Source organism: Syzygium oleosum, unplaced genomic scaffold (genome assembly GCF_021117445.2).
Source record: "Syzygium oleosum isolate NSW1041296 unplaced genomic scaffold, Sole_v2.1 Sole_v2.07, whole genome shotgun sequence".
NCBI classification, from domain to species: Eukaryota; Viridiplantae; Streptophyta; class Magnoliopsida; order Myrtales; family Myrtaceae; genus Syzygium; species Syzygium oleosum.
The window spans coordinates 9,029,230-9,054,861 of NW_026607491.1; the positions used below are offsets into that span (position 1 = coordinate 9,029,230).

General features: G+C 38.2%; 2 protein-coding genes across 5 annotated transcripts; one reads left to right on the forward strand and one right to left on the reverse strand.

The window, feature by feature from the left end:
- Positions 1-2,709: 2,709 nt before the first annotated feature.
- Positions 2,710-4,875, reverse strand: LOC115673296 (uncharacterized). 4 transcript variants are annotated; one of them, XM_030595424.2, is made up of 4 exons: positions 4,137-4,587; positions 3,876-4,002; positions 3,427-3,711; positions 3,268-3,360 (listed from the first exon to the last, which is right to left on the reverse strand). In XM_030595424.2, the coding sequence occupies exons 1-3, from the start codon at positions 4,529-4,531 to the stop codon at positions 3,517-3,519; spliced, it is 717 nt and encodes a 238-aa protein (XP_030451284.2). In that variant the 5' UTR covers positions 4,532-4,587; the 3' UTR covers positions 3,268-3,360; positions 3,427-3,516. The 4 variants fall into 4 exon arrangements, with proteins under 4 accessions (XP_056168951.1, XP_030451284.2, XP_056168950.1 ...); XM_056312976.1 differs by lacking the exons at positions 3,268-3,360; positions 3,427-3,711 and adding an exon at positions 2,710-3,074 and having other exon boundaries at positions 4,137-4,595; XM_056312975.1 differs by lacking the exon at positions 3,427-3,711 and having other exon boundaries at positions 4,137-4,875.
- Positions 4,876-5,015: 140 nt separating this feature from the next.
- On the forward strand, positions 5,016-5,788 carry LOC115673665 (serine carboxypeptidase-like 45). Its single transcript, XM_056313363.1, has 4 exons — positions 5,016-5,108; positions 5,212-5,304; positions 5,411-5,478; positions 5,573-5,788. The coding sequence occupies exons 1-4, from the start codon at positions 5,021-5,023 to the stop codon at positions 5,786-5,788; spliced, it is 465 nt and encodes a 154-aa protein (XP_056169338.1). The 5' UTR covers positions 5,016-5,020.
- The last annotated feature ends 19,844 nt before the right edge of the window (positions 5,789-25,632 follow it).

The following is a 25,632-nucleotide window of genomic DNA, read 5'->3' on the forward strand; positions in this document are numbered from 1 at the left end:
CACGTTTCAAATTTTTGCAATCGTCTCTCTCTCTCTCTCCCCCTTGCCCTCGCACGTGTCTGTTCGGTCACGTCCACTTTTCTTTTTCAGACTTTTCCCCCCCTTCTTTTTCTTTTCCTCTTCTTCTTCATTTTCTTCTTCTTCTTCCCGTTGTCGTCGCCGAGTACCCTGTAACAGCTCGCCCCCACCGTCGCCGTCGTCGCCTGCGCGCCTGACAGCTCGCAGCCGTCGCCCGACAGCTTGCAGCCGTCGTAGCCGTCGCCGCCATCGCCGTCGTCGCCGAGTTCCGCGCGTGTGCTCGCCGCGCGCCTGGCCGAGCTCGCCGCAGCCCAGCTCGCTCACACTCCTCGCCCGAGCTCGTAGCCCGTCCCATCCCGGCCCCCCGCCCAGCGCCGTAGTGCCGCCCGGCCGCCGCTCGGCAATGTAGCCGTCGTCGCCCAGCCGCCGCCGACGCCATCGCCGCCCAGCCTCGCTCGGGCTCGTAGGGCGCATCGCCGTCGCCGCCAGTGCCTTTGACTCCGCCCGGCGTTGTCATTTGCCCGGCCCCGCCCGCCTAACCGTCGCCTTGATTGGCCATCGTGCCCTTGATCATCGCCGCCCAACCGTCGCCGCCCCAAGCTTTGTCGCCGCCCGGCCAGCCGCCGCCCCGTGGCTGCCGTCGTGCCTGGCTCCAGCTGCCGTCGTTCGCCCGGCCGTGGCCGAGCGCCGTGCCGAGCGCCTGGCCGATTAGCCACCACTTGGGCCCATGTCCGCGCCGAGCCCGCCACTAGCCGACCGGCCAAAATATTGTTATTGTTTGGTTTTTCTTGGCCTTGAACCAAGTAAGCGACTCCCTAAACCCTACCTAGTATAATGAGTATTAATCGGACTTGTTTAGGGATTGTTTAGTGTCGGTTTGGTTGGCTAAGTTAGGGGCCGATTTTAGGATTGCATGTTGTTTTGATCGATGTTCGCCTGGTTAATTTGTCGATTATGTCGCCGATTAAGCGTTCAATGACGATCGTGTGGTTGATTAAGCGTTTTTTCAGAAAGTGCATTAAAATTGAAAAATTCTAGAAAAATTCATAAAAATTTCCAAAAAATTAAAAAAAGTCAGATTTTGGGAAAATATGAAATTTGTTGAATTTTTTTTTTAAATAAAAAAACAAAATTTCAAAATATCAAAAAATGGCTTAAAATAACTGTGGTCACCCACTTTGAGTGAAATTTCAAATTTTTTAGGTGCCCAAAAAACAGAATAATAATAAAAAAATCAAAATTTTCAAAACTTTAGAAAATGGCTTAAAATACATGTGGCCACCCACTTTGAGTGAAATTTAAATATTTTTAGGTGCCCAAAAAAATTTTTAAAAAATAAAAAATTTTAAAACTTCACAGAATGGCTTATAAGCTTCCCAGCAAGTCGCAGAGAGAGCGATTAAAATCAAAGTGAGGGGCGTCTCTTCCCGATCCCAAGAGGCTTCCGCAATACCGAGCGCCCCGAAATTGCCCCAGCTTGTCTTTGGTAGGTTATGGGCTGTCATTGGCTCTCCCACCGCATCATAGTATCATGATTAGACCTGTCAAACGGGTGGGACAGGTCGAATCGAAAATGGTCCGACCCAAATAGATTCATTTAACTCATTTTGATTCATTCCCATATAATGCAAATATTATGACACATACTTGACTCGACCCATACCCATATCCAATCCATACTCGACCCGACCCATATTGCTAAAACACTTTTATATTTAACTTAATCTAGGAAAACGTATATCCAAACTGATATGAGAATGCGGAGTGAGTGAGCGGAAAAATAAGTGAGAGTGAGAGATGAGTTGGGTCGAGTCGAAAATGATTAGACCTGTCAAACGGGTGGGACGGGTCGGGTTTGGGTCGAGTCGAAAATAGTCCGATCCAAATAGATTCATTTAATTCGTTTTGATCCATTCCCATATAATGCAAATATTATGAGCCATACCTAACGCAACCTATACCCATACCCAATCCATACTTGACCCGACCTATATTGCTAAAACACTTTCATATTTAACTCAATATAGGAAAACATATATCCAAACTGATATGAGAATGCGGAGTGAGTGAACACAAGAATAAGTGAGAGTGAACACTACAAAAAAAAGTAGGTTTTAGCGACGAATTTTGGCATGAAAAAAATGGAAAAATTCGTCGCTAAACGAATTTGCGACGAAAAAAATTTTGTCGCCAATTCAGCGTCGCAAAATTTAGCAACGAAAAATTTCAATTTTCGTCGCTAAATTGCAACGAAAAATATTCATCGCAAAATTTGTCGCTAATTATTCATCGCAAAATTCGTCGCTAATTATTCGTGACAAAATTCGTCGCAAAATTTATTGCTAATTATTCGTGGCAAAATTCGTCGCTAATTATTCGTGGCAAAATTCGTCGCTAATTTTTCGTGGCAAAATTCGTCGCTAATTTGCCACGAAAATTTTTTACTTTTGCCACGAACATTGTTCCGGAACAAATTTAGCGACGAAGTCAACGACGAATGTTGTTTAGGGACGATTTCGAATTTAAATATAATTAACAGCAAAATTAATTTCTAGAATTTATATTTAACAATGATTAAGCACTTAATAACATCAAAATTTAGTGCTTAAATACATAATGAAATGATGATAAAATACATAGTGCTCAAAATTTAGTGCTTAAAAATGGAAATTTTAACTAGAAAGGACAAAGAAAATCATCATCATCAGCAGCAATGTCATCATCATCATGTCGCTCATCATTGTGCCCATCACCTATTGGATTAGTCGGAGGTACAGGAGGAACCACATCGTGATCAAGGTTGAGGTGTCGCAAGATCAATTGCATTTGTTGTTTGACCACTCTTATTTCTTTATCCTTCTCTACAAGTAAATATTTCAGTTGGCTCAATTATTGGGGCATTTGCTCCTCAAGTCGTGTCCTCCTCAAAATAGCCGCATTGGAGGATAAAGTTGCAGCAGCCTGCTTTGTGTATACCCTTGACAAGGATCTCATCCCAAATATTTTTCCTCTTTTCATCCCACCCGATGCCTCCACCCATAATGTCATACTATCAACTGATAGCTCAGACGCAGCAACACCATCACCACCACTACCACTATCACTAGCACTACTCATTAAAAGCTCATCATATTTTTCCTGCATTAACAATATCTATAAAAATAAAACTTCATATATATAACTACCATAAATATTAAAAGCATTCATGATTTTCATTCTAGTTTCCATAAACTTACGTATCTTAATAGCTTTTGCTCAATCAACAATCCATGTCTTATCTTTTTTTTGAAATGTGCGTTCAAATGTAACTGTATATGTCGGTTCCGTCCCCAATTCATCTGCCTACAAAATATAAACATAAATGAGTAATTGAATTAAATTAACTTACAACATGTTCAACAGACTTACCGTTCTTTTTCTATGCTCCTCGACGTTGATAGAGCCCTCACCATATGTGACAGACCCTTCACTAGAACTAGAAGCTCGATTCTTCTTATTCTATTCACTCATTTGCTTATTCTTTTCAATTTCCCAAGTTCTCTTAATTTCGGTCCAATTGTCACCCGTAATAAAATCTGGCTTTACTTGACTTATATTTGCTTTATTCATCACATTTCGTATGTGATCACCGGCTTTCTTCTTAAAAATTCTTTTAACTTCATCCTCTTCCATTTCATCCCACCCGAACTTCCGCTGCATCAATAGAAAAACAATTGAAAGTTATTATGAGGGTCACATGGCCATTATCATGCACCAGACAATTCGGCAATGGATTTTCTAAAGTTCATATCCATTACTACTTAATGTGGGACTTCCTTAACACGGCCACTAGAAACACCTACAAGAACAAAACTTACCTTGAACTCATTCCACCACAAACCCTTTACTTCTTTTGGAGCGCTGCTGTAACTAATATACTGCCCCCTCCAAGAGTTATTGACTATTTTATTAAGTTGCCTCACAACATACGTAGCATCCGTGAATCTGCAAACAGGTTAGAAAGAACGATATGGACAATGAAACAATGAAGCATACGGATAATTTGCAACATGGACAATTCAGTTGACTGAAATCTAAAACCCTAAATAACACATAATTAAAAAAAATGAAGCACTTACGAATCTCCATATGGGCATATTATGAATCGGCTATCTTCTTCACCTGTGTTTCCCTCATCATTCAAGTGTTGGACTGAAGAAGAAGGTGGAACCGAAGGACATGGAACTGGAGTAGATTCAGTTCGCATGTTTCCAAATTGTCCCCTAATATGTTCTTGAGGGTCAGAGGAAGGGCCAATGTGTCCATGTTGTCCATTAGCATGTAGTAGTTGAGGGAAACATGAAATGGCAGGGGAAGAGGAAAGGGACGGGAACGGGGAAGGGGAAGGTGCTGCTCTTCTTTGTGAAACTGCACCATGCATGTGACCTCCACGTTTATACCGACAAGTAGGAAGGTTAGACAAATATCTTAAAAAACATGAACACATAATGACGTACATCATGAAGCTTACCATTTTGTTTTAGAGAGCAAGAGTTAAATTTGAGAAAACGAAACAAACTTACTATAGCGTCTAGATAAATAGCAAGCTGTCCGGAAATGTCTACGAGCTTCTTTAGATCTTTTTTGCCACAAATAACAGTTGTTACCCCTGTCTACAAAAACATTAAAAAAGCTAGTGAAGTGAAGCACTTTCTGGTGATTACTATGTAAGAAGAAAACAGGAGAATTAATGAACATTAGAAAGCTATTCTTGTTGATGCGAACAGGCTCTTCGAACAAGGCCGAACCAAGGTTGATGTGATGTTAATGTTCATGCTGTTCTTGTTGATATACATACTGTATTGCGGGTAAACCGAAAAATTCAAGTTAGTCATCAGCTGATTTTCAAGGATGACAAGCAGATTTCGTGCAAGAGTGAATGTGAGATTGCTTACACTCGCTACATCGAGGATTTCGTACTTGGCTAATTCTTGCATTTTTCTATTTATTTGCAGAAGCAAACATGTTGTACCTAGAATCTCCTGCAGGAGTTGGTTTCTCCTACTCTGTCAATACTTCTTATTATAACTCTGTCGACGACACGATGATAGGTTCTTTTCCTTGCAAATTGCAATATATTTTTAATAAATTAAAGTGCAGCAACGATCTACAGATGTAATCTAGTACCAGCTAAACAATGCTTCCACATTTCAGCAAGAAACAATCTCGCATTCCTCCTCAACTGGTTCGAAGAATTCCCGGAATACAAGGAGAGAGATTTATTCGTCACAGGAGAGAGCTATGCAGGTGAACTAGTTATTAAGATTTTGTGAACACCGATTTGCATGGTTGAATGAATTGGAAGCTCAATGAATGCAGAATTTTAACATCTATCTACTTTCACTCTTACCAGGTCACTATGTTCCACAACTTGCAATGCTCATCGTGCAGTCCAAGTTGTTCAAATTGAAGGGAATTGCTGTGAGTTAGACTGAAAAATCTGCAAACTTGAATTAGCATCTCACATTCATAGATTGATACCTACTGAGATGAACAAATCTCATGCTCACTAAAGATAGGAAATCTGCTTCTTGAGTTCAACACTGATTTCAACTCACGGGCGGAGTTTTTATGGTCTCATGGATTGATATCAGATGCAACCTACGAAAGTTTCAACACAATCTCACATTCACCCTTGAAAATTCAAGTTATTCATACAATATGCTATTTGTCCGGACGAACTCATGAACCCATTATAGAACATGGTGAGCATACCATCAGCAGATTTTAAGGATGACAAGCATTCTTTATATAATATAAACATAAAGAACAATCAGCAGAATGTATTTGTGCTCAGAAAAAAAAAATTGCACTAAACAGAATGTATTTGTGCTCGAAAACCTATCTAAACGACTTCGAAACGCTAAAAAACGACGTTCATCACCGCAAAGCGGTGAGTATTCATCAGCGGCCCGTTTTCACACAACCGACCAAATTTCAGACCATTCTGAGTTCGTCAATCTAAGTGCCAAGTTCGCCAAATCGAAACCAAAACCAAACAATCCAGCAGACCTAATCCGAACAAGCCGAGCAGCAGCAAACAAACCGAAACCGAACAATCCAGCAGACCCAATCCGAACAAGCCGAAAAGCAGCAAACCGAAACCGAAACGGAAACCAAACAATCCGAAACAGCGCTAGCCCGAGACAAAAAGTGCAAAAAATTCATGCGAACTACCTCCTCTAAAACTCTCGGACGACGACGATCCTCCTCAGATCCGAAACTCTCGGATGACAGTGACGGTCCGTGACCGTCCGAGCACAAGCGCTTCAGGTTCCTCTCGGACGAGCATCCGCTGAAGGGGTTCCTGTCTCAAACAAAAAATCGCGCCGAAGAATGCCAAATCTGAAGAAAGAGAACGCCAAATCGTCGGAGGAACCGTCGAGAGATCGAGAGAGAGAGAGAGCCCTACTCTGTTTTGAACAAGAATCGATCGACAGAGAGAGCACGGCGAGAGAAAGCCCTAATTGTACCCCCAAATCAAGACGACGCCGTTTCGGAAATTAGCGATGGATTTTCGCGAAAGTTTAATTTCGTCGCTAAATCCATCGCTAATTAGCGACGGATTTTAAAATTTCATCGCTAAATCCATCGCTAATTAGCAACGGATTTTGAAAATAGTAGCGCCAGTGCTGCGAAAGTTAATTTCGTCGCTAAATCCGTCGCTAATTAGCGACGAAATTACTAACGGATTTTGAAAATAGTAGAGCTTAATGCCGCGAAAGTTAATTTCGTCGCCAATTAGTGACGTATTTTAATCCGTCGCTAATTAGCGATGGATTTTAAAAATAGTAGAGCAAGTGCCGCGAAACTTAATTTCGTCGCTAAATCCGTCGCTAATTAGCAGATTTAGCGACGGATTTTAAAAATAGTTTTTTTAAGTTAATTTCGTCGCTAAATCCGTCGCTAATTAGCGACGGATTTCACAAATAGTATTTTTAAGTTAATTTCATTACTAAATCAGTCACTAATTAGCGACGAATTTCAATTCGTCGCTAATTAGCGATGGATTAAAAAAAATAGTAGCGAAAGTTAATTTCGTCGTTAAATCCGTTGCTAATTAGCGACGAATTTTAAAAATAGTAGGGAAAGTGCCGGGAAAGTTTATTTCGTCGCTAATTCCGTCGCTAATTAGCGACGGATTTTAAAAACAGTTGCGAAAGTGCCACGAAAGTTAATTTCGTTGCTAAATCTATCGCTAATTAACGACAGATTTAGCAATGTATTTTAAAAACAATAGCACAAGTGCCGTGAAAGTTAATTTCGTCGCTAAATCCGTCGCTAATTAGCGACGGAATTAGCGGCGAAAATAAAATAGTCGGGAACATGCCACGAAAGTTACTTTCGTCGCTATTTCCATCGCAAATTAGCGACGGAATTAGCAACGAACTATAAAAATAGTCGCGTTCATGCTGCAAAAGTTATTTATTTAATTTTTTTTTGGGTAACCAAGGTGTCCGGGCCAGCTTGCGCGCACCTCGACTATTCCTCGGGGGAGACTAGCACAGCAACCCACCCACTTAAATCACAAGTGCTCAGCTAGGGAATCGAACCTGGACCAGTGCGCCTAACCACACAATCTCAAGTATGCCTTAACCAACTGAGGTACCCATGGGTGGGTCTGCAAAAGTTATTTTCGTTGCTATTTCCGTCGAAAATTAGCGACCGATTTGCGTTCGTTGCTATTTCCGTCACATATTAGCGACGAATTGGCGTTCTTCGCTAATGTTCCGTGGCTAAATCCTTATTTTTTTGTAATGTAATTTTGCGATGAAATTAGCGACGAAATTGGAGACGACCTATTATATTAAAAATTAAGCAAATAAAAATTGTCGCCAATGTCGTTGCTAATTTTGCGACGAAATTATGTTTGTTGTCAATTAGCGACGAAATTAGCATCGACCTTTCATATTAACAATTCGTCAAATAAATAATAATAATAATAATAATAATAATGATAATAATAATAATAACAACAACAATAATTATGACAACAACAATAACACACATGTCGCAATAATAATAATAATTACACATAATTAATAAAATATCTCAAAATAGTGTAATTATGTGCCAAGACAAATGGTTCATATTTCATATACATTTTCTTGTGATTTATTTCAACCAAATTAAACTTCGTATGCACCTTCATTCCTTTGACGGGGTCGAACCACATGCACTTAAATAACACAACCCGCATTAATGGTCATGGTACTCTATATCTATGATTTCATCCAACAAGCCATAAAAATCATCTTTTGAACTGTCGCCATTGGATTACAGAACACACACACCACTATTTATTATGGCTTTTCCCATTCCATATTCTTGAGTGCGAAAATTATACTCGTTTATGAAATATGCTTGCCAGTTTCGTACTCTTGACTTTGGACCCCATGACAGATGATATAGCAATCATTGCTCTTCAACTTGATTATGATTACTGTGAACCTAAGGTCACACACGCAAAGTCAACAATATATATTTTAATAAATTATGTATAAAATATTAATAACTTGATTTTGGTCCATAGGCAACTTACATATGTTTTGAACCATGCTGCAAATTCTTTATCGCACAAACGGTCAAACTCATTTGGTGGTAATTCATACATTGAAGTTTGAAAAATCCTATTAACAAATACCATTTATATATTAGCAAATGTTTGACACACAATACATATATTTGCAAATGTACACTTACTCGAAGTATGGCTCCACTTCTGGACAGTTCAGTAAAATATATGTATGGGCTGCCTGCAATTCTTCGCCTGTTAAGTAACGAAACTTATATGGGCCGCTTGGTTGATCAAGATAATTGAAAATAGAGAATGATTTGCAATTGGGATCAATGTGGCCCTCATCATTTCTTCCTGCTCTCCACCTCTTGCATTGCACGTGCGGCTCAAAATAGTATGATGCAAATGTTGTCACTTCTTCCACAATATATGCATTACAAATTAAAGCTTCAATACATGCCTTATTCTTCACTTTTTTCTTCAAATGATATAAGAACCTAGTTGCAATAGAAAGAAGTTTATCATAACATAATATACAATAAAGTAATTTGGAATATATTAAAAAAAAATTACCTCTCAAATGGATACATCCATCGAAATTGGACGGGACCTGCAACTTTGGCCTCATAAAGCAAGTGAACTAAGAGATGCTCCATTGAATCATAAAACGATAAAGGAAATATTCTTTCTAAGATGCAAAGAATAATTGGAATATCTCTCTCTAGTTTCTCCATGTGTGATGCTTTTAATACTGTTGAACAAATATCATGAAGGAAATTACTTAATTCTGTAATGGCGTCCCATACAAAATTTGGTAGAAGTTCCTTGAAAGCTATTGGAATTAGTCTTTCCATAAATATGTGACAATCATGACTCTTTAAGCCTGTCAACTTGCATTCATTCAAATCAACATATCTCTCAAGGTTCAAAGCATATCCATCAGGAAACCGCACAGATTTCAACCATTGACAAACATCCCGTCTTTGCTCCTTGTCCAATGTATAAACTGCTTTTGATTTTGGTCCCCTGCTGCTTGCATCCACATCTAGTATTGGCCGATCACAAATATCTCTCATATCTTTTCTTGTATTCAAGCTGTCTTTTATTTTTCCAGTGACATCCATCATAGTATTTATGACATTGTCGAATGAGCATGACGTCAAGATTATGATGAAAAAGATGGACCTTCCAATATGGTAGATCCCAAAATATACTGCGTTTGATCCACTTATGTGTACTTCCGTACCCAATAGTTGTGCCATGAGGATTTTCAACAACAATTGGAAAGTCATGCACTCTTTCCTAAATTTAATCACCGGTCAACCTCAACGGTGGAGGTGTTCTTTCAATCTTATTCTTCATGAACTCTTTCTTATTCCTTCTAAATGTATGACTTATCGACAAAAATTATCTGTGACAGTCAAAATAGCTGGCCTTCTTACCATGTTTTAATCTGAATGACTTCAATCTCTCCAAACATATCGGACATCCTAAGATCTCAGCTGTACTCCATCCAGATAATATTCCATAAGCTGAAAAGTAATTTATCATCCAAATAAAAGCAGCCTTCATTACAAATGTTTGATCAGCAGAAACATCATACGTAAGGACACCTTCATCACATAGTCGTTGTAACTCTTCAATCAATGGTTGCATATAAACATCTATCAACTTTTTCGGATTTTACGGGCCAGTCACGATCAATGTCAAAAACATATAAGGTGTCTTCATGCACATACCGGGTGGAAGATTGTACGGAGTTAAGATAACTAGCCAACATGAATAACTTTTTTCCTAATTTCCCAAATGGGGCAAATCCATCAACACATAGACCTAACCTGATGTTTCGAGGCTCTATCGCAAACTCAGGGTATGTTCTATCAAAATATTTTCATGCCTCTGCATATGAAGGATGACATATTAGACCCTTCTCTGTTTCATGATTTGCATGCCAAGTCATATGTTCAACAGTGCCTTGAGACGCATAAAGCCTTTGCAAACTGGGGATTAAGGGCAGATAAAACATTTGCTTGCATGGTCTACGCTTCTGACTACGACCCTGCCTCCTGTTAATCTTGTACTTAGGTTGGCTACAAAATTTGCAAGATTCTGTATTTTCGTCATTTCTCCAATATAACATACAACCCCTACTACATACATCAATCCTTACAACTGGAAGACCTAAATTATCCACTAGCTTCTTCATATCGTAAAAATCATTTGGCATGATGTTATCACGAGACATTGTTTCCCACATTACGTCAACAAAAGAGTTAAAGCAATTCTCAAACACATTATGCTCTGCCTTGATATTTAACAGTCTTGCTGTCGCTGATAACTTAATGTGGTTGTCACAACCTGCCCATAAAGGTTCATCTGCTGCTTTCAACACTTCCTAGAACTGATTAGATGGAAAAGTTCCATTACACACATTCTCATCAAAACATGTTACTCCTATCTCATCCAATTGTGATGCATGACTAGTACCCACTTGTTCAAGTGTAGAAGTAAAACTAGTACTTGCATGGTTCGATTCTAAAACAAAATTCTGACCACCTGCATCAATCACCATCCTCTAGTATGGGTTCAATTGGTTATAATATCTACATTTTTCCCTAACTAAAAATTAATCACTTCTTCGATATCCTTCATCAGATATAAATTGTTTACCATGGCAAGTCCAATTATAGTAATTCGGAGTAAATCCAAATCTACAAATATGTTCTTTAACTTTATCATACAATTGAAATTTACCATTACTGCACTTTTTACACGGACACCTTAACTTATTTTCATCCATGAACTCAAATTTACTACTAGCAAAGTCCAAAAACAGTTCCAACCCAATACAAAACTCATCGGTCAATCCTCAACGTCCAGATAAGTTCTTATTATACATCCAACCCCTGTCTTTTTGCATTGTGTCTGTATAAAAATTAAAAAATCTCATAAAATATTAAAAATATCATATCTATTGTTCTACTGTTTAATATTCTTAATTAAAACCATAAAATTCTAAAAATTAAAATTGTGTTTTTGACGAAACAATTACTTTGAAATTGAAAAAAATGCAAAAATTACCATGTCAAGAAGACTTACGTGGATTGCAACGTGGTCAATTTGATGAGAATTGACTGAAATCTTTATAGTATAATGTGGTCAATTTGATGAGAATTGCAATGTTCACTTGAATTGCGAGATCTTCAAATGGACACGTACAAAAAAAAAAAAGAAAAATTACATAATAAATTTTTTTTTTCGAATTTTTTTCCCTATATTTGGTCGCCGAACCGGCGACCGGCGTCTAGCTGAGGCCGGCGAGTTCGACCTCGCCAGCCATGGGCCAGGCTGGCCCTCGCCGGCACTGGCGAGGGCAAGGGTGAGGTCAAGCAGCCTCGCCATGGCTGCTCGACCTCGCCGTCACCCCAGATCTGGGTGACGGCGAGCGACGGCCATGGCGAGGTCAAGCGGCCTCGCCATGGCCGCCGCTGGACCTCGCCGTCGCCCAGATCTGTGGATCTGTGACGACGGCGAGGTTCAGCGGCCTCGCCTATGGCCGGCGAGGTGACGACGGCGAGGTCCAGCGGCCTCGCCTATGGCCGGCGAGGTAACCTTGCCGGCCTCACCCTCTCGCCGGTCGCTGGACCTGCGACCGTGGGGGAAGAAAATAGGAAAAAAAAAGTCAAAAAAATTAAAAAATTCAAAATTACCGACGAATAGAATTATCGACGAATAGTTTTGCAACGAACTGTCTTCGTCACTAATTAGCCACGAAATTAGTCACGACACTTACCGGCAGAAAAGCTTTATCGAGACTGATTTGCGCACGCACGGAGAGATTTATCGAGAGAAACGAAAGAGGGAGAGGGAGGGAGAATAGCGTTGGAGGATATGAGGAAACAACAGCGAGAGAGAGAGAAATTGGGGGTGGGTAGATTACAGTTAGCGACGAATTTAGCGACGAAAGTCGCTAATTTAGTGACGAATTTAGCAACGAATATCGTTTGTCGCTAATTAGCGACGAGCCTATTATATTAAAAAATCAGCAAATAAAAATTCAGCGACGAATGTGATTGGTCGCTAATTAGCGACGAATTTTGCGATGAAAATGCCACGACAATTATTTTTCGTCGCAAATTCCGTCGCAAATTAGGGACGAATTACTTTTCGTCACACATTCTGTCACAAATAGCGACGAAATTTTTTTACATCGCAAATTAACGACGAATTTAATTTTCGTGGCAAATTCCGTCGCAAATTAGCGACGAATTTAATTTTCGTAGCAAATTCCGTTGCTAATTTGCGACAAAAAAATATTAGATGTAAATTCCGTCACTAATTAGCGACGAATTTGTTTTCCGTCGCAAATTAGCGACGAATTTTTTTTCGTCGCAAATTCCGTTGCTAATTTGCGACAAAAAAATATTAGATGTAAATTCCGTCACTAATTAGCGACGAATTTGTTTTCCGTCGCAAATTAGCGACGAATTATTTTTCGTCGCAAATTCCATCGCTAATTAGCGACGAATTTTTTTTCCGTCGCTAATTTGCGACGAATTTTTTTTTCTTCGGAAATTAGTGACGAAAAATTTTTCATCGCTAATTTTCCGTGGCTAAATCCTTGTTTTTTTGTAGTGAAAAGAGATGAGTTAAATTTAAATAAGTTGTAAATCTATTTATGATCCATTTAAGACTCATTTATGATCTATTTACCACTCATATTATATTATATCCATTTATGATCCATTTAGTGAATATAACTAATCTATTTTTTAACCCATTTATGACTGGATTAAAAAATGAATTTATGACTCATTTGACATATCTACCCATGATAATGGCCTCTGCTAGCTGTATGGGGGATGCAGGCGTCAGTGAGCTCCAACCCACCAACGGCGTCGGGAGTCCATGGCGGCGCCCTGGCGCGCCCGAACGATCGAGGGGCAAAAGAGAAATGACGGGCTCGGTGTCTCAATAAATGTTTGTCCTCGCTTTTCTTCCTCGTTCAGGAGATTAGTGTCTTTTGCTTCAAAGAACGAGTCACTCTTGTTTTTCGTGTTTTTTGAGTTTTTTTTTTCCTTATTTCCCGCGCTTTCCCGTAATTATTGTCTATGTGATGTCTTGCTTGCTTGGATTGATATAAATTGTGCACCTTCAACCTCGTCGTTCACGTTGTCGAAGCGCTCGAAAAGGTTCTAACACTTTTTTTTTTTTTGCGAAGGGTGATATATTCCTCACTTTGTCCCTCCTTCGATTATATCTTTGATTCGTGAGTTCAAATTACGAATACTATCTCCATGTGCTAATCTAATTAAATATAAATAAATGTAAGCAATATTCATACTTGTAGTCCATATATATATATAGGTTAGGGGTGATCGGTTTTCGGTCCGATCCGGTCACAAAGTGGAACCGGGAACCGGACCAGGAGGATCGGTTCCCAAAATTAGGAACCGGGAACTAGACCATTTGGTCCTAGGACTGGTGGTCCTATCCGGTCCAATGGAATTAGTCACTTTGGGTTAGTTCACATTTTGCTAATTTTTGTCAATGAATTTGTGTCGATGAAGTTCACTTAGGGTTTAGTTCACATTTTACTAATTTTTTAAAAACATAACAAATAAAAAAGTATATGTAGTCGGTCCAGTCCGGTTGATCCGGTTAGATTCGGTTCGGTCCGGTACCCCCTTGGAACCGGGAACCGGACCGCTCGGACACTAGTTCCACTACCTACACTCACAGGAACAGGACCCAACCGGCCGGTTCAGTCCAGTCCGGACGGCTCCTGGTTTAGGCGGTCCAGTTTGCACACCTCTAAGAGAAATGGATTTATAAGTTTGCACCAAGCTCAACTCTCCGAAACCCATACTAATTTGCAACTTAGGTTCAAATTATTTAACATACAAATCATTTTTATTTAGAAGTCGTCATTAATCTATTTTGGTGGGTCGATTAGAAACTCAAGTAAAGTGGGAGTGTACTTTACTTCTATGAACCAGAAATTAAATGGATCCGAAGATTTGATTACGCTATATTACTCTAACGCCATTTCGGTACCTTTTCCCTTTTATTTTCAAAAACATTTTGCTCACAACTTAGATTAATTTTAGACCTAGCCACTAACATGCAAGTGATAATCACGCGGGTGCGCAATCTATAAAATAAACACTCAATTAGAAAAGAAAAGAAATTGCAAGAAAGAAAAGCAATCAAGCATTTTTTGGGGTTTTCTTTTATCTTAAATTTAAAGACTGAACTATATGATATGCAAATTTTTTTATCGAAATATGACATGCAATTACCTAACATTCAAACTATATGACATGATATAATATTTTATTTATTTTTTATTTAAATTCGGAATTAATATATACCTAAAATAAACTATCTAGAAAGAATGGTTATCCAATTTAGATTAAAAAATAATTTGACCCCAATCCTGGCCTATCTTGGAAAACTATTTTAAATATGTGATATTATCTAAATCATGCAATGTTATCTCAGAATCTAGTCTGTCCTGATTTTTTTTGTATTTTTCATTAAATTCGTGATTAAAAATTAATGAATATAAATTATCTAGGACATAATATAATCCAATTTAAAATAGCAAATAATCTAAGTTAAATCCTATTTTTTTTATCAGATAATCATCTCAACTAGATAAATATTATCCTAACATGCAATTTTTTCTGTTTTTTTTAATAGGAAACGAAACAAACGAGATAACACCAAATTGCACCAGAGAAATATCAACTCAGATAAGATAATCATGAAGATCTCAAAAAATATCCACCCAACTCAAATTTACTAGCAAATAAAATCCATAATCTAATCTTAAGCCTTAAATATTAAGTTATCGATTTTTCTGCGCAATTCATAACCCTATCTCAAGGGTTAGAGATTGAATTACCGATTATGTGTGCGTTGCTTATTAGGAAATAATCCTCACTGGGATATACCTATGCTTGTGTTTCTCCGTAATTTAATCCGTAAGGAAACAAACACCGAAAATAGATCTTCGGCTTTCAATTGAAGGACGAGTTCTGTGGTGATTTGACAAGAAATATCCAAGCGATCATAAAAATCAACGTGGAATTGTACAAACCTAAACCAAACCGGAGTTTGACTCGACGGAAAAGCTTAGGAAGTACTATCGAAACATACTTCGACGGAATTTGACTCGAGGACGAAGCTTGAAAGAGCGACGGTACTACGCCGGGATTTGACTCGACGACGAAGCACCAAGGATGAAGATTCATATCGGAGGACGACTCGGCGACGTGAATATGAGAATTAGAACTACTCCTAAAGAATTAAAGCTTGTAAATTGCAGGAAAATAATGGCCTTGGCCAATGTAAAGGTACGAGTGCAAGAAATGTAAAGATAAAAGAAAGATAAACTGATAAAGAACGTGAGTTCTGTTGTTGATTTCGCGGGGGGCTTTACAATATACAAACTTGGGATATTTATAATCTCGTACAAGCGTTTACAACTTTTAAATTTTAAATAAAAAGTAACTTCTTAACGGTGGTTATTATCTTCCTATTTTCTAGGCATTCTCCACGTTCAAATAACCACCCTAATCCATAAGCAGTTTTGTTATTGACGCCTAACTATCGGTAAGTTGCTGATGCCAATCCTCTGCTCACCCACTATTGGTAAGTTGCGAACTATCGGTAAGTTACCGACGCCAAAGCTCCCGATGCCTATTTCCATGGTTTTTTTCCACTTTTTGGTGTAAACAGATGCCCCCTTAAAAGAATTGAATGATTTATCAATCATTCGATTCTTTTAACTAATGACCTTTAGGTGCCCCGTAACTCTTTTGCTACTTGATAGAAGCTGAATCTGCCCCCTGGCATCGGTAACTTTTCTGCTACTTGACAAAAGTCGAATCCTCATATTTTGTCATTTGAAGAGCATACAAGTCGTTGACCATCCTGCCCCCTGATCCTTTCGCATCGGTTTTGAATTCACAAACATAGAAGGTGTAGAACTTGACTCAACATCATCTGCTACTGCAATTTGTGGAGTCTCATTTGTTGGTTGGGCCAATTCTGTATCCTCCTTATAGAAGCCATTACGATCGAATTTTCGTCTCCAACTGTTTTCTCTGCTCATCGGTAATTACTTCAGGATGTTGACACCTCCTTCTCGTTACTTGTTCCACCAATTATGCAGATGATAACCCAGAACACCACCAGGATGGTCAGGATCAAGTTGAGTACGTACCTTCATATTTCCTCGAATCAGCCACATTGGTCCCACCGGGCATGCCAATTTGTTTCTCCGTAATTTAATCCGTAAGGAAACAAACACCGAAAATGGATCTTCGGCTTTTAATTGAAGGACGGGTTCTGTGGTGATTTGACAGGAAATATCCAAGCGATCATAAAAATCAACGTGGAATTGTACAAACCTAAACCAAACCGGAGTTTGACTCGACGGAAAAGCTTAGGAAGTACTATCGAAACATACTTCGACGGAATTTGACTCGAGGACGAAGCTTGAAAGAGCGGCGGTACTACGCCGGGATTTGACTCGACGACGAAGCACCAAGGATGAAGATTCATATCGGAGGACGACTCGGCGACGTGAATCTGAGAATTAGAACTACTCCTAAAGAATTAAAGCTTGTAAATTGCAGGAAAATAATGGCCTTGGCCAATGTAAAGGTACGAGTGCAGGAAATGTAAAGATAAAAGAAAGATAAACTGATAAAGAACGTGAGTTCTGTTATTGATTTCGGGGGGCTTTACAATATACAAACTTGGGATATTTATAATCTCGTACAAGCATTTACAACTTTTAAATTTTAAATAAAAAGTAACTTCCTAACGGTGGTTATTATCTTCCTATTTTCTAGGCACTCTCCACGTTCAAATAACCACTCTTATCCATAAGCAGTTTTGTTATTGACGCTTAACTAACGGTAAGTTGCTGATGTCAATCCTCTGCTCGCCCACTATCGGTAAGTTGCGAACTATCGGTAAGTCACCGACGCCAAAGCTCCCGATGCCTATTTCCATGGTTTTTTTCCACTTTTTGGTGTAAACAGCTTGACACATGCACATTAGATATCGATATCATCTAAATTAAGCAATAATATATTTGAATCTAGTTTGAATAAAATCTTATCTAGTTTAGAGATATTGTTTCCAAATTTGAACCAACAATGGACGGCTCGTGTACGGTAATGGCGGGCGGTGGTCTTAGGTGGCTCGCGCCAAGAATGGCCGACATTGTCACAGTGAGGATCAGGCCACAGGGGCTCACGGTGAACCAGCAAATCTGAACGCAGCAGAGGGACGCTCGTCGTTTTGATGGCTCCCGGACTGGAATTGGTCATGGTGCAGCAAGACGATGCAGGAGCCGCGAGGCCGATATCGCAGTGAAGGATGGGGTAGCATCGTCTGGGCTCTTCGGTCCAGGCGGTGGCTCATGTTGCCTCAACAGTGGGTGACGCTTAGGGTCGGCACAGTGAGGACTCGATGCAGTCATGGGACAGCAGGTCCTTGTCGTCGCTCGGTGTGGGATGGCAGGTCGCGGTGGAGTTCGGTGGAGGTGGCTTCGTCGGTTGCGGGATCTCACCGGATCGGCAGCAACATCGACGTTGGACGACAATTAGGCACGGCGTTCACCAAAGGGCACGGTCAAAGACTTGGCCGCGGAAGGGGGGGGGTTCGGTCATTTGGTGCTCGGCCGAACTCTCCTCAAGCTCTCAGTTTTGCTCTTGTATTTTTCTCACTATGTGTCCTGAGAATAAAATTGCCGACCTCTAGGTTATGAGGCTGTTTATTTACAATGTTTAACCTAGGTTTAATGTCAATCATACGGGCTTAAACTTCGGCCTTTTAATATAATGGACTTTAATTCAAGGCCTTTTCCAAATTAAGCTTTTAATGGGCTAAGTTAAGCTCAAATTAGGCCAATCAAGGCCTTCCTCCTTAGTGAATTTATAAACTGGCCGAATTTTGCGTCCTCTTCGCAAGCTCAGTCTTTTCAAGTTTTGCTCAGAACCATCTAGCACCGGTCCGATTAAATGCAATTAATTGAAATATGCTCCTAATGATTATATGCTGTTATTTTTGCTAGGGGCCGAGGTTAATGTCTAATTTTTTACATAATGAATTAGTAAATGAGAATTTAGATGTCAACACAACGAGAGCTTCAACAAAAAGCTCACAAGCTCCCAAGTTTCAGGAAAGCCCACCAAGGCCCATCAAAGCCTTTAAGTGGCCGGCCTTCTCTTTCTATTATTGTTTCCGTTGCACATCCGGTTAAAATTCAAAGATCATATTGAACAAATTAAAAATTTAGGGATCATATTGCACATTGGAGCAAAAGTGAGAGATTATTTATATCATTTTCCCTCAATTCGTTGACAAAAGATAACTTTGAAATGCAAGGAACAGTGCAACACGATTTTTTGCTCATATTTCATATATAATATAGTTATCTTTTCATGCCCGCCAATTAATTTATGGCCTTTTCAATTGATCAATACATGCAAAAAAAAAATCATAAATGACTTGAATTCATCCTCACCTTTGAGAAAAAAGACAAAAGGCGGGTAGTTCGCAAGTCTACCGAGAAAGAGACAAAGGTCAGGTAGTTGGCTCTTGATTGCGCACATGCTTGGGGTCTCAATTTCATCGCTAACTCGCCCAATCCTAGACCTGCATATCGAGCCTGTATTGAAAAAGTATCCGAATGTTCCGCTATAGGAATATTTATATATCGAAGAGTAATTTAATAAATTTGATCTAACGAATTATATCGATCACGGGATAAAAAAAATAATGAGATTTTCTTTAGGTTTCACGGAAAAAAAAAAAGGGTATCTGTTATTGTAGCACGAAAATACATCGCTTAGTCAAGTATCAAACTCCCATTAAACTATGGGCGTTCGATCTCATTTACAAAATAAGTAAATTTTATTTGGTACAGTCTTCCCGAAGCTTTGTTTAGAGAAAATTAATTTGCAAAATGAATATAGTCTATGATGTGAATACTGGACAATTATCTGAAATTTTTTTTTAAAATACAGTTGGCTATTTAAGTCCCAGGATCCGACTCCTATTTTCATCCACCGCCACTCAACGAAATAATTTGATTGGACCAATTTGAGAGATTTTAGGACTTGATTGCACTTTTTGAAAGTTTTAAAACCCAATTGCATTTTTGCGATAAGTTTTATGATTTAATTGCACTTTTTGAAAATTTTAGGATTCAACTGTACTTTAATAATAAGTTTTAGGACTTCCAATGCACTTACCTGTTTTTTTTGTGTCTGTGAGACCTAACGTGAGTCTCACTATATCATTATCATACGATTAACATAATTCATGACATCAAATCAATCCGATTATTTCTGGCCAAATAAATTATTCCTCTAGTCTTGGTCGCTCTTTTGAATAATTGAGACGCGAAGGCATGGGAGCAAACAAGAGCTACCTACCCGGCCTTTGTCTGTTGCTTACTAGTCTCGCTTGAGTGCAAGTGGATATTTTTTTTCATGTATTTTTTTTAAATATTGGTCAATTCAAAAGGCCATCTATTCAGCAAATAAGAAAGTCTTCGGCCCATAATAATATTTTAATGGGTTACAAGTATAAATATTGCATGCACTTATTTACGTCCAATTTGATTTGCACGGAATCAATGCTCGTAAATTTAACTCTATCAAATCGAATTATAATTGAGAGGGCAATCGCTCTAGGTTAGAGTTAACTGGGGAATTAACCCTATAGATCATCATTTCATTGTACGCTACCGCTTATCTTATGGTGTAATAACAAATAGCTTGTTTCGTTCGATCAAGTACGAAGGCAGGATATTGTGCTTTTGCTAATATGACATCAAAATTATTGGGATTGCAATGGTTATAGAAGACATGGGAGTTCGTCATACTGGTGGGATAATCATTTACTGCGACAAGCGAGGTGCTATCCAAATATCACGTGATAATGTTTCTCATGAGCGCATCAAATATATTACAATAAGCTATCATTTTATATGATATCACATGCTTCGTGGCATTGTTCTCTCTCGCCTGCACTTCATCAGTTAATTGGATTGCCAACGCCTTTACTAAGGCACATCCATCCGGATGTTTTTACATCTTTTCTCCAAATTCCAATTAACTTCTTCTATGTCACATTAATTTGGAGGGGATGCTAGATATAATGAGGAGATTTTCCATATCTCTTCTAATTATGCAAATATCCTCTTTGATTGTGCATATCCTTGATTGATCCTAATTCATTGGAATTGATATTATAATATATTATTGTTATCTTAAATAGTTATTTCATAAAGTTTATAAATATTTCGTGTATTCACGAAAAACAATTTTCATCTGCGTATTATTATCTAGCATAAGTACAACCTTTTTTTTGGTGGCGGCTTTGGAGGAGCTAGCGAACTTATGGGAGGCGTTGAATATTCAATGTCCAGATCTGGTGTCTCGTGCTTCATTCGAGTAATTCCAGAAGGAAATCTTCTGGCCGTTAGATCTGGGGATGGGTTGACATGTGCAGGAGAAGTCCGATCCTGCGGATGGTATTGAATGAGGATCGTAATATTGAATTATGAGCATGGGACGGGGGAACTAACCCCACAATAGATGCTTCTCTTCGAGGACAAACAACCATCTCTATCGTTAATTCATGGGATAATTACCTAAATGATTCATGAACTTTGTCTCGATGTGTAATGTGATATTCGAACTATTTATTTTTTTCAATGTGGGCCCTGAACTTTAAGTGAATGTGCACTTTGATTCCTAAACTTTTAATTTGTGCAATGTGATCCCTAAACTTTTGGTAAGTGTTCAATCTAGTCCATGAATTGTTATATCCCTAAATTCAATCAAGTCCCTGGATTATCTAGTCAAGGGACTAAATTGAATATGTATCAAAAGTTCATGGACTACATTGAACAAATTAAAAGTTTAGATATCATATTGCACATTGGGGTGAAGTTGAGGGATTATTTGTGTCATCCTCCCTTAATTCATTGACAAAAGATAAATTTGAAATACGGGGAACAGTGTAATATGACTTTTTGCACATATTTCACATATAACATAATCGTTCTTTCATGCTCGCTAATTACTTTAAGTGAATGTGCACTTTGATTCCTAAACTTTTAATTTGTGCAATGTGATCCCTAAACTTTTGGTAAGTGTTCAATCTAGTCCATGAATTGTTATATCCCTAAATTCAATCAAGTCCCTGGATTATCTAGTCAAGGGACTAAATTGAATATGTATCAAAAGTTCATGGACTATATTGAACAAATTAAAAGTTTAGATATCATATTGCACATTGAGGCGAAGTTGAGGGATTATTTGTGTCATCCTCCCTTAATTCATTGACAAAAGATAAATTTGAAATACGGGGAACAGTGTAATATGACTTTTTGCACATATTTCACATATAACATAATCGTTCTTTCATGCTCGCTAATTAATTTATGGCCTTTCCAATTAATCAATACATGCAAAAAAAATAATCATAAACGACTTGACTTCATCCTCACCTTTGAGAAAAAAGACAAAAGACGGGTAGTTCACTAGTCTACCGAGAAAGAGACAAAGGTCGGGCAGTTGGCTCTAGATTATGCGCATGCATGGGGTCTCAATTTCAGTGCTAACTTGCCCAATCCTAGACCTGCATATCAAGCATGGATTGAAAAAGTATCCGAGTGTTCCGCTATAGGAATATTTATATGTTGAAAGAGTAATTTAATAAATTTGATCTAACAAATTATATCAATCACGGGATAAAAAAAATATTGAGATTTTCTTTAGGTCTCATGGAAAAAAAAAGGGTATCGTGTGATTGTAGCGCGAAAATGCAACTCTTAGTCAAGTATCAAACTCCCATTAAACTATGGGCGTTCAATCTCGTTTACAAAATAAGTAAATTTTGTTTGGTACAGACTTTCTGAAGCTTTGTTAGAGAAAATTAATTTGCAAAATTAATATAGTCTATGATGTGAATATTGGATAGTTATCTGAATTTTTTTTAATTACAGTTCGCTATTTAAGCCCCAAGATCCGACTCCCATATTCGTCCACCGCCACTCAACGAAATAACTTGATTGGACCAATTTGAGAAGTTTTAAGACTAGATTGCACTTTTTGAAAATTTTAAGATCCAATTGCATTTTTGCAACAAGTTTTAGAACTTAATTGCACTTTTTGAAAATTTTAGGATTCAATTGTACTTTAATGATAAGTTTTAGGACTTTCAATGCATTTATCTATTTTTTGTGTGTTTGTGAGACCTAACGTGAGTCTCACCATATCATTATCATATGATTAACATAATTCATGACATCAAATCAATCTGATTATTTCTGACCAAATAAATTATTCCTCTAGTCTTTGTCGCTCTTTTGAATAATTTGCTCGAGGATTTAGGTGAGTTGGAGATAAAATTGAGACGCGAAGGCATGGGAGCAAAGAAGAACTACCAACCCGACCTTTGTCTGTTGCTTACTAGTCTCGCTTGAGTGCAAGTGGATATTTTTTTCATGTATTTTTTTTAAATATTGGTCAATTCGAAGGGCCATCTATTCAGCGAATAAGAAAGTCTTCGGCCCATAATAATATTTTAATAGGTTACAAGTATAAATATTGTATGCATTTATTTACGTTCAATTTGATTTGCACGGAATCAATGTTCGTAAATTTAACTCAATCAAATCGAATTATAATTAAGAGGGCAATCGTTCTAGGTTCGAGTTAACTGGGGAATAAACCCAGTTATATAGGAAAGTTGATTTTCACATAAATCAAAAGATGATACCGTGGAAAAAAAGGAAAAGAAAAAGAATAAGTAAAATCCAACCAAATTTATGAGACCTCATTGCATGCAATCAAAGCGTATAATAGACATATAGAGAGCATTTAATCGAACAAATCTTATATATGTGAACGGTCCACTGAATTCAGATAATTTAATAATTCATATGAACCCGAAATACACGCTCCAATTCATATCATAATTAAGAAAAGTTAACCATGCAATAGATTTTTATTTGTTGTTGAATAATATCTACTTATTTATGTCTGCTTACAGCCTGTCACATCATTTTATATACCAATTTTGTGAACTTGTAATATAACCAGCATTGCTTGCCATAATTTTTCCAACCGCCACATATTTCACTTAATCTAATCATTGAATGGTGATAGAATACATCATTTTCTGAAGGAAGCAATTCATGTCAAATGTTTTACTAGGTGCTCGGCCATGCAATGGGTCAACCTGAAAACTTCTTGACCGTGTCCTGCTTGGCGACTACTTGGTCGCTGTTTCGGCTTGTTTGGCTGGTTTGTAGTATTAGTGGGAGTAAAAATGGTTCAATTCTCGTATCCACTTACATGCTATTGTCCCGGGGAACTTAGATAATGTCATATATATACTTCACTCCGTGGCAGTTACCATTGGGTGTGATCACACTCTATTCTCTCTCGTTTGATAAATCTTTTTATGAGCTGACCAACTTCTGTGACAATGGAGAATCGTTACGTGATATTTTAGTGTATCTATTAATTAGTATCATATCGTTCTGTCGGTAAAGTGGTATTTGGTAATTATATTAGATTGAATCAAACTTGATAGAGAGAAATTGCATGATTAAAAACTAGAAAGAATAAATGCGTTTTTGGAGAAATATGTTAAGCCTCCTCGATTTTACATGATTTTTACAACGCAAATAATCAATACTTGAATCATATGTTTTGTAAGGGCGTGGCACCTTTATAGTTTTTTTTAGTCAAAACGTGGGGCCTTTATATTAACTCTAGGGCGTAGGTACGCTGGTCGACTCTCCCCACCCTTTTGTTGCTCTAAAAGAAGATAGTTCATTCCATCATTTTTACATATTAGAGTGACGCAAGACTGAATAAAAGAAGTTTATTTGTAAAAAAGGATAACACTGCGATGATGACTCTAGCTTTCAAGACTTAAAACTGCTATAATCCTTGGGCTAAAGGGCCTTTATAAAATGTCAGCGGCTAAAATCGACCTCTTCATGAGTTGTTTGATAACCAACAATGGGATTGAAAATCATTAGTTGTTTGGACTATCAATCGATGATGGTATGTGATTTTGTGAGACCACTGCTGACTGTTTAAAGCTTAAGCAATTAAATAAAGGCGTGGTTTAATATTTAAATATTATATCACTCTCGCTCATGCTTAGTCTGTTCTTTTTTCCTAGTACTAAGTATTGAAATATATAATTAGAGAGGCAAATAAAGGTTAGACAGATTTGAACTCAGGACCTGCTCTGATACCTTGTGAAATTTTGACCACTGCCAACTGTTCTAAAAGTTTAAGCTGTTAGAAGAATGCATAATTTTAATATTTAATTATTCTTACATACTTCATTACGCTTAATATGAATATTTAAATATTATTTGGCGAAACTGTGAATTGGATGAGCAAGAGGTATAGCACGGTTGCTTTATCTACTATTGAGACAATATACATGGCCCTTACTCATGCTGCTAAGAAAGTAATCAGGATGCGCAGATTGTGTAAAGAGCTTGGTTTTACACAAGGAGGAGTGAAGATTGGGTGTGATAACCTGAATGTTATATACTTGGCCAGGAATCCTAGTTTTCATGCAAGAACAAAGCACATCATCATACAACATCGCTTCTTCTGACAGAAAGTGAAACAGAAGGTTCTAATACTAGAGAAAGTTGACACACAGGTGAATAGTGCAATTTTTTTACCAAGGCAGCGAGTGCAGAAAAGTTTGAATGGTGTACAAGTGTGTTGGCATTAAAGAAGCATGTTGAGTATCCATCAAGTGGAAGAATGTTGGGGTGTGGTTCATATTCTCCTCCGACAAGAAGACACGAGGGTCCCGTTACTTGGTGAGCGAGCGGAGATCTAGAGGGGCTACCCCAGTGGGGGTAGTAAGGGCAACGCCCCCAGGCCGCCAGAGGACTTTTATAGTTTAAGCTCATATTTTATTGGTAATTTAGATTTGGGCCCATGAATAGCTACCGGGTATATATAATATCTTTT

Excerpts from the sequence above, each read along its gene's own strand:
- LOC115673665 (XM_056313363.1), top strand. The coding sequence starts at position 5,021 with ATGTTGTACCTAGAATCTCCTGCAGGAGTTGGTTTCTCCTACTCTGTC. Across the intron at positions 5,109-5,211 it reads TGTCGACGACACGATGATAG|CAAGAAACAATCTCGCATTC; the intron begins GTTCTTTTCCTT and ends TCCACATTTCAG. Across the intron at positions 5,305-5,410 it reads CACAGGAGAGAGCTATGCAG|GTCACTATGTTCCACAACTT; the intron begins GTGAACTAGTTA and ends CACTCTTACCAG.
- LOC115673296 (XM_030595424.2), bottom strand. The coding sequence starts at position 4,531 with ATGGTAAGCTTCATGATGTACGTCATTATGTGTTCATGTTTTTTAAGA. Across the intron at positions 4,003-4,136 it reads ATATGCCCATATGGAGATTC|ATTCACGGATGCTACGTATG; the intron begins GTAAGTGCTTCA and ends ACCTGTTTGCAG. Across the intron at positions 3,712-3,875 it reads TGTGGTGGAATGAGTTCAAG|CGGAAGTTCGGGTGGGATGA; the intron begins GTAAGTTTTGTT and ends CTATTGATGCAG.